This window comes from Musa acuminata, chromosome BXJ2-4, assembly GCF_036884655.1.
Source record: "Musa acuminata AAA Group cultivar baxijiao chromosome BXJ2-4, Cavendish_Baxijiao_AAA, whole genome shotgun sequence".
Lineage (NCBI taxonomy): Eukaryota > Viridiplantae > Streptophyta > Magnoliopsida > Zingiberales > Musaceae > Musa > Musa acuminata.
This window is the reverse complement of record NC_088341.1, coordinates 31318459-31333579: the sequence shown is the minus strand read 5'-3', so window position 1 is coordinate 31333579 and position 15121 is coordinate 31318459. Positions and strand designations below refer to the sequence as shown.

Sequence of the window (15121 nt, the reverse complement as noted above, 5' to 3'; positions counted from 1 at the left end):
GTGCCGGTGCCTACGGCCACGAAGCCGATCAGGCGGAAGGCCATAGCACTGCACTCACAGGTATCATGCAGTCTAATAATGAAGTTGTTCTAAGAGCATCAGAACAACTCAATCAAGACGGTTGTCCTTTCTTTCTTCTTCTTGTTAGGTGATGACGGAGTTCTGCAAAGCAATAGGGGCTGATGGAAAGCAGAGACAAGCGTTGATCCGCTTGGCAAAGAAGAATGGAGAAAGACTTGGATTCTTAGCATGAGGATCCACTTTTGATGATGTTTCTTTGGGTTATAGGTTTTGAGATCATCACTAGAGTGGGAAAACTGTATAATATGCCCACTGGATTTACATCAGAGAGGTTGAATCTTCCTATTCTGATTCAATCAAACTAAACAATATTTTCCTTCTATTTACTGTGTGTCAGTTCATCATTTCAGGAAACTGTTTCTGCAAGTTGGAGAAACAGTTTCTTCCATTTGTTCCACATTAAAAACATGTGTATGTTACAGCTTTGGACACGATTCTAGAGTCTCTGAGTGGATGAACGCAACTCCTATGGAGAAAGACTGCAGGGCTGATAACTTTGACTGGAAGTTCACGATATACAAGTCTTTGCTCACAGTCAACATTTGGAGAGACGGTTGTGTGTGTTTTCCACCCTGAGAATGAACACAACAAAATTTACACATTAATGAACATTAATCACATAGAAACAGTCATGTAGTGTCTTTTTCATCTATTAGGCACTAAGCATGCAATGAGAAACATCCAAATAGTCAACTCATACCGATGCAATCTATGTTGGGAAGTAATCAAGCTATTGTTCATGGTGAGACATGTAACCAAAGTAGACAGAAAAGAATGGTCTGTGTTTTGCAACATGAAGTATGACTACTACTGCACATGATAGATTACAAGCTTGTGTTCATCTAGTAAAAGGAAAAGCCAGAATAGAAATGAAAAGCACAAATGAAAAAAAGGTATCAAAAACAGATCATGATCTGTGTGCAATCGATGATTCATTAGCAATTGGTTCACCAATCATCAGCAGCGTAACTGGAGAGATTCAAAAGTTTAGGAGTAAAAAGAAAAGGGTGGATGGCAATCCATTTAACGATCGTCGCTATGGTACCAAAATTTACCTGTATGAAGTCTCACGGAATGACCAGGAAAATTGTGTGAAATACATAATCAGAGATACTTGGAATTGAAAAGAAAAACAAATTGGCAAGACAGATTCAATCTCTCACATAGGACAGATGATATAGTTTTTCGACCACATAAATTCACAGATCTTGTCTATACGTGCTAACATATTTGGAAATCTCTAGAAGATATAGAAGAATTAATGAATTTTCAGAATTGACGATAAGTCTAAATAATAATGTGATATTCAATGATTCATCGTTTAAGCTCAAGAAGATGAAAAACTAGATTCAACCATGGAACTTCACTTAAAATTGCTAGGCAACATCAGGTTCATAAAAATGGCGTGCGAGCACACAAGTTCAAATAATCAATACAAAAGCTGTAGACAACAAAAGTAGTCAAAATGAGACCAAACAATCTAATGAATTAAAATGTATACTGCACCTCTATAAACAGTTCAAATGACTTGCAATCCTCTTCCGACTCGGCCTCAAGCAAAACTTTTGAACAGATAGAGTCATTGTTTAGTACTTTTATTGGACACCCGACATCCCATCCACCACAGTCACAATGTCCATTTGACTTCCATCTCTCAGTAAGACTAGAAGGGCCACCACCTCTGGCAATTGGATCACCATGAAACCCAGCTGGGACTAGAACGGTCACATTCCTGGAAATCTTCTTTGTGGCACTTCTGGATGTGTTTTCACAACTTTCAGAAGAAGATGATGGGTACTCTTGAAAAAAATTAGCATCATCGGTTTCAACTTTCTCCAAGAACTTGAGGCCCCAACCGCCAAAAGATGCTCCTTTTGAGCTATTATATCCATAATCTCTGACAACTATTGCAGTCAACTCACGATTGGGTGGGAACTCATTTGCAAAGTGATCTGCACGATCTGATTCATCAATAATTTGCAGCTCATCAGGAAAAAGATGGCATGGCTCCTCAAACTGAGTACCTGATTCATCAACCTTAAGTTTAGGATCGTGCCTGGACGTACGGGTAGGTGTAAATATCTTAGCCACTTTTTTGGATCTCAAATTAATCCTCTTGAAATTAGATAATGACTTTTTCTTCTCAGTGGACCGTTCTTCTTCTTTGGCACCAAATAAAACAAACTCAGTCTCCATGAATTTAGATCTGTTAGAGTTCACAATTAAAGAACTTGATACCTTCATCTTTCCAACATGTGAAGAAGCATCAATAACGATTTTCTTCCACTTCTTTCTGCTAGCTTTCCATGAATGGAACTGATAAATATAATCCAGGGGCTTGTCAACAGAGGCTCTGATCTTCTGAGGTCTGGCCATGTATACTTCACATCCATCATCATCCACGACAAATAAGAAATAAGGAACGTTGCCCTCCGATACACAGCGAAGAAGTGCAGCAGATGTGACAAAGCCATCTGAAGGTGAGGCGGACTGGTAGGAGGAAATTGACCTTGTACTTGAGCAAGAACAAATCGACTCTTGAGAGAATTTTGCTTCAGATCCATGTTTCCTAAGAGATTTTGTCAGTGATCTACAATTCCAAGGAGATCTTGCTAAATCCGAGAATTTCATTTCTCTGGTGCTGGCCGATCTCAATCTAATATGATTCATACCAACATCTTGTTTAAGTGGATCAAAAGGCAATGGCATTTCCGTGAGGCCTATTCTCTTTATGATCCCTTCTACTGAATCATATATTAATTTAGCTGGAGAAGTAATGATTACATTTTCCGACTGCTCATCAGGTGAATATTCAACAGAGAAGGTGCTCAGATTGTCCATGCTTCGAGTTGCTTTCCTATGCTTTGAGCTTTTGAAGTCTACACCAGAAGCAGTCATATCAGCAGGGATGTTTATATCGTCATCCATGATATAATCATGAAAGTTGATCTGATTGCTGCATGGATATGTTCTTTGGATCTGTCTGCATCTTCTACTAAGCTTTAGGTGTTTGATATCCCAAACGAAAGGAATCTTGCTAATAAGCTCCTTCAAATCCAGTTTAACTTCCAAAAAATTAACATTAGTGTGGTTGTCTTCTCCAACTTCTGCACTATTTACCAAACAAGAAGTTACAGCACATTTATCTCTTAGCAGTTCTTGCCCTTCCAAGTTCATATTTTCTGATGTCATGTTAGAACAGCATGTATCGTGACATCAAACTTCAGAAGAACAAACCTGGCAAACTTCACGCTGCAATGATAAAAACAATATACATGTCCATGACAGAGTAAAGGCATACATTTATACGAATAAGTTCCATGTGCAAATAAATTTGATGTATCTTTTGTATTACACTAGTGAAATCACAAGTACACCTATCATAAAAATATTTTGGGAAGAATAACTCAAATTTCATTGGGTTACTAAATGCCACCGATTCAAGCCATACAGTTTCCAGAGAATCATTTTCTTTTTCTGATTGGCGAAAAATTTATTTTCTAACATATAAATAATGTCATGAATTGGGTACAAATAAAACTCTATTTGAAAAAGAAAAATGAAGATGTAAACATTGCACACTTACATTACACTTAAGCATGAAAATGATATTAGCATCTCATACGACGGAAAGCACAAGCTGCTTTCTACTTGAATACATTTATAAAGATGAGTTCAAAGTGCAATGCCTCAATGGAAATTTATATTACTACAGCGAGCCTAAAGTTGATTCTTCATCTTTAATTCCCAAAGTTAATATACTATTTTCCAATTCATGTCAAACAGCACTCCATGTTTAAGGCCTTTGTTACCACCCATAAGCTATCCCTGTGAGACATTCTCCTAAATTATCATTAGAGAAATACATCACGGCCATATCTACCACTCTCACTAGATTTCTAACATATATATCAACAGTTGGAATGTCATATCCCTTTTCTCCTACAAATTCCCCATCACATGTTGAGTCTTTACTTTTATTATTCCAAAGAGCAATTTGGTAAAGCTCCTTAATCTTCATCGGATGCTTAACATCCAAAACCCTTCACAAAACCCTAAATAAAGATATGAAACTAAAGAAACATAAGAGCAGGGCATTAAAGATCTCACCTCGGATGCAGATGTTGGCCAAACTTGCGTCGGAGCTGCTTATAGAAAGGGATCGTTTTTGTCTTTTAGCGAATCAAGATCTCAAGACCCACAAGAACAGAGACAGGGAGGATCGACAAGAAGATGAAGGCATGCACAATATATTCTTTGGGTGAAAATCGAATAGGTCTTCTGCTGATATGATCAGTAAAGAGAGAGATTAGAGACGGAGATTGGAAAGGAAGAGACAAAAGGATTATTAGAGGAAAGAGAAGGGGAGGGGAATAAACCGATAACTGTAGCAGCAAACAAAGGAGTAGAAATGAAGTACTGTAAAGCAAGATAAGGAGACCAGCAGAGAAAAGAACGTTTTCCTCCCCAAATCTGAGTAGGCATTTTTGCCTCAAAAGTTCTCAAGCATTGAACAGCTATAGTTCCCTCACAGAGAACCAAAAACGGCCATCAAAGCACCGGAAACAACTGTAACGCCCCAATCCACCATTAATGACTGCAGGGAGGCCAAAAACTAGAGAAGGAAGCAATCGAAATGAACAATCAAATCCAAGACGTCGTGGTTAGCGGTGGGAATGCCACCTGCTCCGCGACCCCCATGTGAATCAAAGCCTCAAAATCCGGTCTTTTATGTAAAATACATCCCAAAATCGGATTTTTTAACTCGTTCTTCCCTCTCTGATAAGCGAGAAAATTATGACGCTAATAAAAATTGCCGCGTGTTCGATCCATTTCTGCTCGTCTCTGCTCCAGTCAAAGACTAAAGAAGAGAGGACAGAGGGAGAGGTGGCCGCAGAGTGCAGAGGACAGCGGGTCCCCATCTCCTTGGCCTACTCTAGTCAAAGCCAGAAAAAGAAGAAGACAAGAGAAGTAAAGAGAACAAAAATAGAGAGAGAGAGAGAGGAAAGTAGTTGGGCGAAGAGACGGAAACCAAATTGATGTGAACGTGCGTGGATTCGCGTTGCGTCCACCATCCATCTCCCGATATCCTTGCTTGCTTGCTTCCGGTGTTCCTTCAACATGACTGCAAGAAGGGAGGCTGCATTGGGTGACGCCTGATCAGGGAACGCTGCACTCGGTCGGCTCTGCGACAGAATTTAATCCGTGTGGGCGGCGAGCGGCGCGAATTAAGGCGCATGTTGGTCGATCAATTGCAGGGTGGCGAGACGATGTGGTTGCGGACGAGAAACGTGCAACCAATGAAAAAGAAAGCAAGAAAACAAGACAAAAATTGCAAGCATCTGTGTTCCAAGAGCTTCACAGAGAAGAACCAAAAACTATTTCTGCATCTTGCAGAGTCTCAAACTGCTGATAGATGATACTGCATGTGATGGACGATCTGATCACCCATTTTCCAGAGAAAAGATGTAATCTCTGTTTCTTTTCTTGGCAGCATTAATATGTTCTCAAGCATCGGAAAACACACCAACAATATGACCTTTTTATCTTGCCCCGTGTTCCTCCGAGAACATGCGAAAGGGCTAATTTACTTCGCTGCAACCCAATGGCATGCTTACTTTTATGATGTAGATGAGGTTCATTACCTGCTTTAGAATTTATGAGGATTTGTAATGGGTTTTTTAGGACGATTTATTGTGAAAGGATCTCGGTTCTGTTCTAAACAAAAGAATGATCCAACTTTTACTGGTAAAAGCTTCTTCTAATAGATTATTTTTGTCCCAAAGCATGATAGAGACAGTGTCTCCCTTTGGCTGTCAAGCGCCCAACGTCCATTATTGGATTCGGTCAAGGGCGAAGTCAACAAGAGTTGACCTTTGTCGGTGCCAGCGTGGAGCATGGCGAGCAGTAATGGGCACAGACGAAGATTTCCTGTTCTCCAAGACTTGCTTCGTCCATGACTCTTTGCCTTCGCTAACTAATAAAGGTTCGATATCATGCATGAATGGACATATTTATTGGACAGCAAACATTTCTTTCTTTTTTCTGAATTTTTTTTATTGATGGAAAAGACATGTAATAAAATCCGGCCTCGTTTTGTTATTGTTATCATTCTTTTCTTATTTTTGTATTGCATATGGTGCATCACCAGAACACAAAGGAATGGGAAGAAGATGAAACAGAAGAAAAAGAAAACCTAAACCACTGCATAAATACATATATTGTTCTCTTCAAATCGCACAACTGCATGTATATATATATATATATATATATATATATATATATATATATATATATATATATATATATAGAGAGAGAGAGAGAGAGAGAGAGAGAGAGAGGGAATGGCGTGAGAAGAAAAGATCAAAAGAAGAGGAAGAGAGAAGCTTGGGTTCCGAGGTTGACGGTGGGCCGGAAGAGGGAAGACGTATGTTCCACCGAGGGTGGAAGCACAAACAATAACAGCAAACAAAAACATTTTTGTTTTCTCGATAGATCATCCTGGTATTGCATATCCTAGTCGCGTTTCGAGAATCTGCAATAGGAACACCAGAGTTTACCAATTTCGATCTTTCATATATAGGCGATTGTCGAAGCTTTTGGGTGGAGTTCGAGAGTGTAAGAACGGGAGAGTCTCACACACACACACACACACACATATATATATATATATATATATATATATATATATATATATATATATATATAGCTTGTAACTTAACCGTCTTGTTAACCCCTTCTATTTATATTTCATATTATGTCTTTGATGATAATGGCTTGATTTATATTCCTAAAGACTTGCTGACGTATAGTAGTGGTTACTCTTATGTGGAAAATATTTGCACTCTCAATTGAACACTTACCTCATTTGCAATTTTTTATCGACTCTTCCTCTCGTATATTCTTCGAATGTGTTTTTACTTGTAATTTACGATAACTAATTAGAAAGTGCATTACAACTCTTCTCCTATTAGCCTGCGGCTATTGACTGTTTGAGGGACAAGATCTACCGAAGGAAGATGTCGAAAAAAAAAAAAAATCTCATTGGTTCTTCTCTCTAGTTTTTATGGCTCAATCCCAATGATCACATATTTAGTAATTCACATGATTTTTATGTTGTAAAGTGGATGTCATGACAAGTATTTTTTGTCCAATTACATTAGATACTAATCAAACGTAAGATAGAGAATAATACTTTTAATACTACTAATTATTGTATCTCAGATTTTGATAATGAAATCAATTGTTGAGTTTACGATCTAATCTGCATTTTGAGTGACACGGTGCTAACTTCGATTAAAAAAGATAAATTGATTAAAGTATGAGGAATCGAACATTGGGCCGAAATAAAATATGTAAAGAGATTAGATGTTGAGCCGGAGGATCGGTTGATATACCGGCAAAAGAACTTCATGTCACGAGTTCGAGTATCGGGCCAAAGGATTAAACATTGCATCAAGGAGATCAAATATTGCGGAGGTTAACATGCTGATTGGGCAATATGCTGAAAGAGAGAACGATGCGTCAAAGGATCGAACGAAGCGTCGAAGGATCAGACGAAGCGTCGAAGGATCGGACGAAGCGTTGAATGAACCAATGACACATCGGATAACATAGAACTCATACTTATAATAATTTATCTAGATTGAAGTAGTTATAATTATAATTGAGTTGGTTTTAGGTGTAACTATGCCAACTCAATTAAGGGCCCATTGGGCTTGAGTTGGGGCTATTTTGGTCCAAGTAAGACCCATGCAACACCCCTTAGCAGGCCTAGGTGGTGGCATCGCTTAGGACTCGGCCTCCTAGGTTCTCTAGATAGGGGTACTGTATAATGTCAATGTCAGACTGAGCGGTGGTACCTCCCAATGTCAGACTGACAAGCGATGGTACCATTAGTTATTAGTATGTCAGGCGATGGTACCGTCAGTATACTGAAAACTCATAATGAGATTGTTTTGGCTCTAAATTTGAATCCATTTGGGGCCTATAAATATCTCAATCCTTCTTGCTTGAAAAAGCACGAAAGTAGAACCAAAATTATGTGATTCTAAGGTTGTAAACCCTATTAGAAAATTAAGTTTCCTCCTCCATATTGTCACGGACAAACTTTGAAATAAGATGTTTGATGTAATGCTTATATCTGTCCGTGTCTGTTGGCATGTTCATGCCTTGTAAAACATGTAGAGGGGCAGCCGAAGGCTTATAAGTCCCATTTTAGTTGGGTTGGTGGCCTCTTTAGGCTTGTAAATAAAGATTGTGTCATGTGGACACGTGCGAGAGCTTTTCGGTCTGTAATGGACCATTTTACCCTTTGTTGTGCCACTGTTCAGAGCTTGTAAAGTATGTTTGTAATTTGCATTGTCTATGAAGTGTTTTTCGGACATGTTTGCTTGTGGATCCCGTTTGGGGCGTTCTCTCTAACCCGTTCTCTCTTTTGGTGGTCCTAAGGGACAATGGGAGGCTTCGGGGAGGCTGACCTTTGCGGACGGACACGCAAGGGTGCCGCACGGCTTAGGCAAAACCAGCTAAGTCCGTGACATTTGGTATCAGAGCGGGACAAGCACTCATAGAAACACTTGACATGCAAACGTGGGGGACCTAGCGGGGCTGCGTTGAGGGCAGTCAGCACACGCGCGACCGTTTGAGGGAAAACGGGCATGGAGATGTAGGGAAAGGAGTCGCTCAGAGGAGCGGGCATCTGAGATTGGCATTCAGAGGAATGGCCAACCCTTTGCGCAAGAGGCACCACGAGAACAGGCAAGCTTGGAAGAATTTGGAGCGCACAAAGGTTGGGATGGCTGAGTTTGAGCTACGGCTCAACGTTGACAACTATACTTGATGGTGCTCTAGGCAAGCGAGGCGCTTGGCAAGAATGAGACCATGCAAGGTGGAATGAGTTGCTCAACGACCAAAAGAGTTATGCAAAGCTCACAGAGGTGAGGGGAATTGCTAACTCGAAGAATTTGGTACTCATGCATGGGCTTGTATGCGGACGACGGAATGTTCGTGGCCATCCCAAGGCGGCCGAGACTCGGCGCCATGGAGCATTGAAACTTTCTCTTCGGCATGTGAAGGATATGTCCGTGGGAGGCTGAAATGTGCAACGAGTTCAGCATGTTGCTAGGCCTTGAGGGGTGCAGTGGGGGCTGTATTTTTGGGGAGTCGCAATCTAGCAAGTGCGTTTGCAGGAGGCAGAACAATGCACAGTTTGTTCAGCAGATCGGAGTAGTCCAAGGGGATGGTGGTCTCCGAAACGAAGAGAGATGTTGCTCCAATGGGACAGTTATCCAGGAGGGATAAGTTCCGGCTCTCCAGAGGGAGAATCCTGTGAGACGGAACTCACAAGTTGAGGAGGAGTACCTCAATAAACAACAACTCCACGAAGCTCGATGGACTGAGCAAGCGGCAAGGAGTTGTCGCATGATCTCGCTCGAGAGAATGCATTGGTGGATGCATTGCGAGATCAAGTGGGGGAGCGACCTTAAGCAACTTAAATGAAGGCACACTTGGAGTCGATGTGGAGATCGGACTCAAGGGAGGGCTGACCCGTGGAATGGTGGGCGCGAGGGCCACCATCGACTCAATGCAGAAACGAGGAGCGGAGCAACTTGGGTGTAACTTGGCGAAGTACCCAAGCCGCATGAAGGAAGCCAGCATAGAAGTTGGAACATGGAGCAGAGGCACAGTGCTTTCCTTAGACAGAGGTCAAGGACATGAACTCTTGCAGAGGCAAGAGTGGGATCATGTTGTTCCATGGGTCTTTCATTCTGACGGAGCGGACTCATCTTGCATGGTGCCAAAGACGAAGGGAGCTTCGGGGCACATGCACCTTATCTTGGAGGAGCATTTGATGAAGGAACTAAGGCGACTCAATTTGCGGAGGCGAAGTTGAGTTCAGAAGGCCTTAGCACGGGGCAAGAGGACGCAGAGGCGGGTACTCTTGAAGAATATGCCACAGTGTTGCCATTCGAGTTGCTAGGAAGGAAGCGGTGCGCAGTAGAGATTGTGCTGGTAGGGGCAGAGGCCCAGGATCCAGGCAATGGTGCACAAATTACAGCGAAGTCGGCAGACTTCGGGAGCTACTAGGCGACGGACTGTCCTAGAGCGGTGCTTCATCTAGGTGTGACCCAAGAGTGGGTGGATGAAGATCGATTGCCAAAGGAGCGAACAAAATCGAAGGTGGAAGAGACCCTGCGATGTATTGGTAGAGGCCACACATGGATGGTTCACAATTCGAGTTTATTCCCCAAGGATCAGAATGCAATGGAGATGTCACCAGGAGGCGACATGGTGCAGCGGATCGTGGTGGAACAGGTCGTGGCAATGCGATACACACCAGTGCGTCCCGTGAGGGATGAGATCATATGGAGGTATGATCGGGAGCTACTGGGAGCTCCGCTTTGGTGAACAACACAACGACAAGAAGGGCTATGGATTCAAGGAGTGAAGGCCATGGTACCGCAGAGGCGGGTCTTCCGGGCGTGCACCGAATTTTGCATCGGATGAAAACCTTGGTCATCAGCATATGGGGGCTGGGTTCCACCAAGGGAAAAGTTCGTATGCAAGTACCAGGGAGTCCCATGGGAGGGACTTGATCATGCAGAGGTATGATCGAAGCAGCTGGAGAGTGGGACTGCTCCAGAGCTCATATTCGCTTAAGGGAGCCCGACAAGTCAGAGGACAAGATCGAGTAAGCGAACGTTGCTACCAAGGAAGCTAAGGAGAACAGAATTGGTGCAAACCCTACAACGCGATGGCAGAGGCCATGCATGGGAGGTGCAGTCTGTCTTTCCATCGACCAAACAGACTGCTTTAAGAATACAGAGGTGTTGAAGCAGGGGGTCGAAAGGGGCGAGGAAGCGACGATGAGTCCAGAGGGACTTAGCTACCCAAAGTCAAGCAATCAGTTAGAATGGAGGTGTATTCAGAGGAGTGCCACGGAGACATCTCTACTGATCGTGAAGAAAAGGGATTCAGATGCGAGGCGACGGATAGTAGGGCCATGGGCATGGCAGCGCCATGGTACCGCAGAGGCGGGACTTCCGTCAAAGTCATTGATCCCTTGCTCTCACGGAGGGAGAGCGCTTGGTCGTGAAAGGGGCCGAGGAGGTGGAGCATGCAGAGGCAATCTCCAAGTACCGAGACAAGGCTGAAGGGCAGAGGCCAAGAAACGTCGTAAGATTGGTGTCTACAAGTTTCTCATCAAGATAGCCGTAAGTGAAGGACTTCGGGTCATGCAAGAGTGCACGACCAAGGAACGAAGCAGGCAGTACGCGGTGCTGTACCTTTGCTACTCAGTGGAGTAGGCGGCAGGGTTGATGGAGAAGACGGTACAATCCCAGAGGCGACCTCATCTATCAGAGAAGTTGGGGTGGAAACTTCCTGCATTCCAGAAGTTCAATGGCTTTGAGAAGGTGAATCACAGTAACTAACTCAATGCAAGGAGTGCAAACACTTCAAGTGCTTCAGAAGTGTGAGCAAAGAGCAGGCGAAGACTAGTAACCAGCTCGATGCGTGAAGTACAACCTCGAGGAGGCGGGCGAAGTCAAGTAACCTTTGCCTTCTCAACTCTTAAGAGGATGGGCGAAACCGAGTACCCCAATTCTCTTATCTATCCAGTAGAGGAGCTCTGCACAAGTTCAAAGACCCTTCGAAGATAATGGAAGACAATAGTTGTCAAATCCTCACCAACGGTGATCAGTGCTACTGAGAGTAGATTGTCCGCCTCATTTCCCAACGAAATGCCAATCGAAAGCGGAAGTGATGTGAACCTACTTGGATGTGACAACTAACTGAAAGAAGAGTCAATGAGCAGATTTTGTGGAGGAAGGACCCAAAACTTCAGAAGTTTGCGAGGTGATGCTCGTTAAAGCTCCAACAAGCATCCACCTAGTTTAGGTAGCATGTGGAAATTTTGAGAGACTGGCGCAGTAAGGATGGTCTTTTCCTTCATTTGGTGGATCCGCAGGACTCAACGAGGATCAACACAACTCAGCCAACCCCACACCAGAGTCAAAGTCATTGGCGAGTTGAAGCAGCATGGCGGATCAAAGGTTCGACTACTCAAAAACAGCAGCGGAGAGCAGCTGGGAGCCAGGAGGCGCATTGCAGCTGGAGCAGAAGATTGAAGACTCAGCAAGGGCGAAGAGTTGCATTGTTCACAAAGGCTTCGACGAGGACGTCGAAGGGATAAGTGGGGGAGAATGTCACGGACAAACTTTGAAATAGGATGTTTGATGTAATGCTTATATCTGTCTGTGTCTGTTGGCATGTTCATGCCTTGTAAAACATGTAGAGGGGCAGCCGAAGGCTTATAAGTCTCATTTTAGTTGGGTTGGTGGCCTCTTTAGGCTTGTAAATAAAGGTTGTGTCATGTGGACACGTGCGAGAGCTTTTCGGTCTGTAATGGACCATTTTACCCTTTGTTGTGCCACTGTTCAGAGCTTGTAAAGTCTGTTTGTAATTTGCATTGTCTATGAAGTGTTTTTCGGACATGTTTGCTTGTGGATCCCGTTTAGGGCATTCTCTCTAACCCGTTCTCTCTTTTGGTGGTCCTAAGGGACAATGGGAGGCTTCGGGGAGGCTGACCTTTGCGGACGGACACGCAAGGGTGCCGCACGGCTTAGGCAAAACCAGCTAAGTCCGTGACAATATGCTTAGAGGCTATTCTAAGGGAGAGTGTGAGGAAATATTTGTAATAAAGGGGCTTAAAAGGTTCTCTCCTGAACGTGTGAAAATGAGAAAGAGTTGTAAAGGTAGTTGATTTTCGTCCGTTGAAAGAAAATCGATAGTGGAAGTGAGTGACCTCGAGTGAAGAGAAATCGAGAGTGGATATAGGTCACGAACCACTATAAAATTGGTGTGCCTCCCTTGTGCTTGTTTACTTATTTTGCAACTGCTTTACCTGCATATTACTATTTTTGCAAATGTTTTAAGTTCAAATATTTTTTCGATACGCCTTTATTGAATGAAGAATTTCAAATTGACGTAATTTTAAGTAAGCACTAATTCATCCCCTCATTTCGGTTCTAACACTAACTTGTATCTTCTTAAATATATCCTTCAATATGATAGTTTTTTTCAATTAAATTCTTTACCAAGCATAGGATACATGATCAAAGATAATTAAAAAAAATATTTTTATATATTAAATATTAATTCATTGCATATAATACAGGTATTGTAATCTAATATAGATAATGTAGGCTCTTTCTTTTTTTTATGTTACTTGATTCTTTCATTTATATCCAATGATCCCTATTTTCTTATATGTTTCTTCTAGACTTGCCAATAGCAACAGGTAGTATAATACACTAAATATCTTATCTGTGATCCTCAATAACTGATAAGCACCTATTCTTATAATTAATTCTTCCCAATATGTTTCGTTATCAAATTTATGAATTATAATCAAACATATATTCATTCGTAATAAGTCATTAGAACATAATAAATAATAACAGATTAAAAAGATAAACATTATAAGGAGGAAATAATATTCTTAATCAAGTATTATATAAATCTAATAAAAATCAAATATCATGCATTAAAAAAATTAGAAATGCATACAGTATGAATAATTTCAATATATTTTAATTTGAAAATAAGATTTTAAACATTTAAAGGGATAAAAGAAAATTTTAGAAACTTCATGTAACATATTTTAATCTAACAATAAATTTTTTGATGATTAAATAAATAAAAAAATATTTTAGAACTATATATAACATGTTTTAATCTAAAAAATAAAAATTTTAAACATTTAAAGAAATCAAAGAAAAATTTTATTTTTCAAGAAAAACAAAGGAACCTACCTCTCCACGGTTAGATGCAATTTCTCATTCCTTTCGCTACTAGACTTGGCTTGGCGAAGAACAAAGCTAAGGAATCCCTTCCATTAAATAGGAGAATGTGAGGATTTTTTTTTATTTTTATATTTATTTAATATTTATTTTTATTTAATTTACTAACAAAAATGATATTATCCTACTTGGAATATTGACTAATTATTTCCAAAATTTTATTAGCAAAAAAAGAAATAAAAAATCATGCCTAAATTAAGAATTTGATTACATCCACTACTAAGGTCACTAAATGGGTAAATTACAAATCTTTAAAACTAGCTAAGTAATGCACTTTATTTTTAGGTACTGGTGGGTATTTTACAAAATTTTAAAACTAGCTAAGTAATTTCTCTTGAATCTATGTACTCAAGAGGTGGGTGCGGGACAAACAATTTTCAAATTGGCTCTCCATTAATTAGATAGAGAAAATTATCAAGAGTTTATGATCCCTTGTTATCAATTACAATAGCTCAGCTCGAACTCAAATCATGAGATTTTTGGAATGCTTCGTATCAACAAATAAGAGATTCGGTATATATGATTGATTCGATCAAAGTCCGTTATTGAATTGCTCATTTAACGAGCCATCTCTCAATTATGCCTTAAAAAGGACTTAAATCTCTCAATTTTGAGTTTTATGTGTCTAATAGTTTTTTCATCATCAAGACATCTTAAAAGTGAATTATATTTTATAAATATTTTATCTATATAATGTTTTATATAGAACATACGAGAAAGGTATAGTGTTAGAGTATTTCTACCGATTGAATTAGATGAAAAATTATTTTAAATTGAATTACCTAAATAATAATAGAAAAGATATTGTTAATATAATATTCTCTCTATATAAACATACATATTCTACAAATGGAGAGATTTACATGTGCTACTTATATAGTTCAATAACAATAGTAACCCAAAAAAGTTGTAGCAATCTATTTCAATATAGTAATAAGTTCCTTCTAGCATGAAATCCATTGTGTATCTCATTTGAAATGAAAGAGAAAGGTTGCAAAAACAAGAGCAAGCAGAAAGGAGTTAAAAGTAGATCAAAAGTGACTAATCAGTATAATATCAACTAAAAATATAACATTAGCTCAGTTGCTCAACAATGACGATAGATGGTGTTAAAAAACTTATAGATTCATGATACTGAGCTACTATTGATATAGTTTTTAGTCTCAATCATTGTG

General features: G+C 40.4%; 1 protein-coding gene across 1 annotated transcript; it reads right to left on the bottom strand.

Annotated features, from left to right (window-relative positions):
* Positions 1-200: 200 nt before the first annotated feature.
* Positions 201-5540, bottom strand: LOC135610285 (uncharacterized). The gene is made up of 3 exons (XM_065104611.1): positions 4192-5540; positions 1588-3333; positions 201-653 (listed from the first exon to the last, which is right to left on the bottom strand). The coding sequence occupies exons 2-3, from the start codon at positions 3271-3273 to the stop codon at positions 498-500; spliced, it is 1842 nt and encodes a 613-aa protein (XP_064960683.1). The 5' UTR covers positions 3274-3333; positions 4192-5540; the 3' UTR covers positions 201-497.
* Between the last annotated feature and the right edge of the window lie 9581 nt (positions 5541-15121).

Excerpts from the sequence above, each read along its gene's own strand:
- LOC135610285 (XM_065104611.1), bottom strand. The coding sequence starts at position 3,273 with ATGACATCAGAAAATATGAACTTGGAAGGGCAAGAACTGCTAAGAGAT. Across the intron at positions 654-1,587 it reads CATTTGAACTGTTTATAGAG|GGTGGAAAACACACACAACC; the intron begins GTGCAGTATACA and ends GTTCATTCTCAG.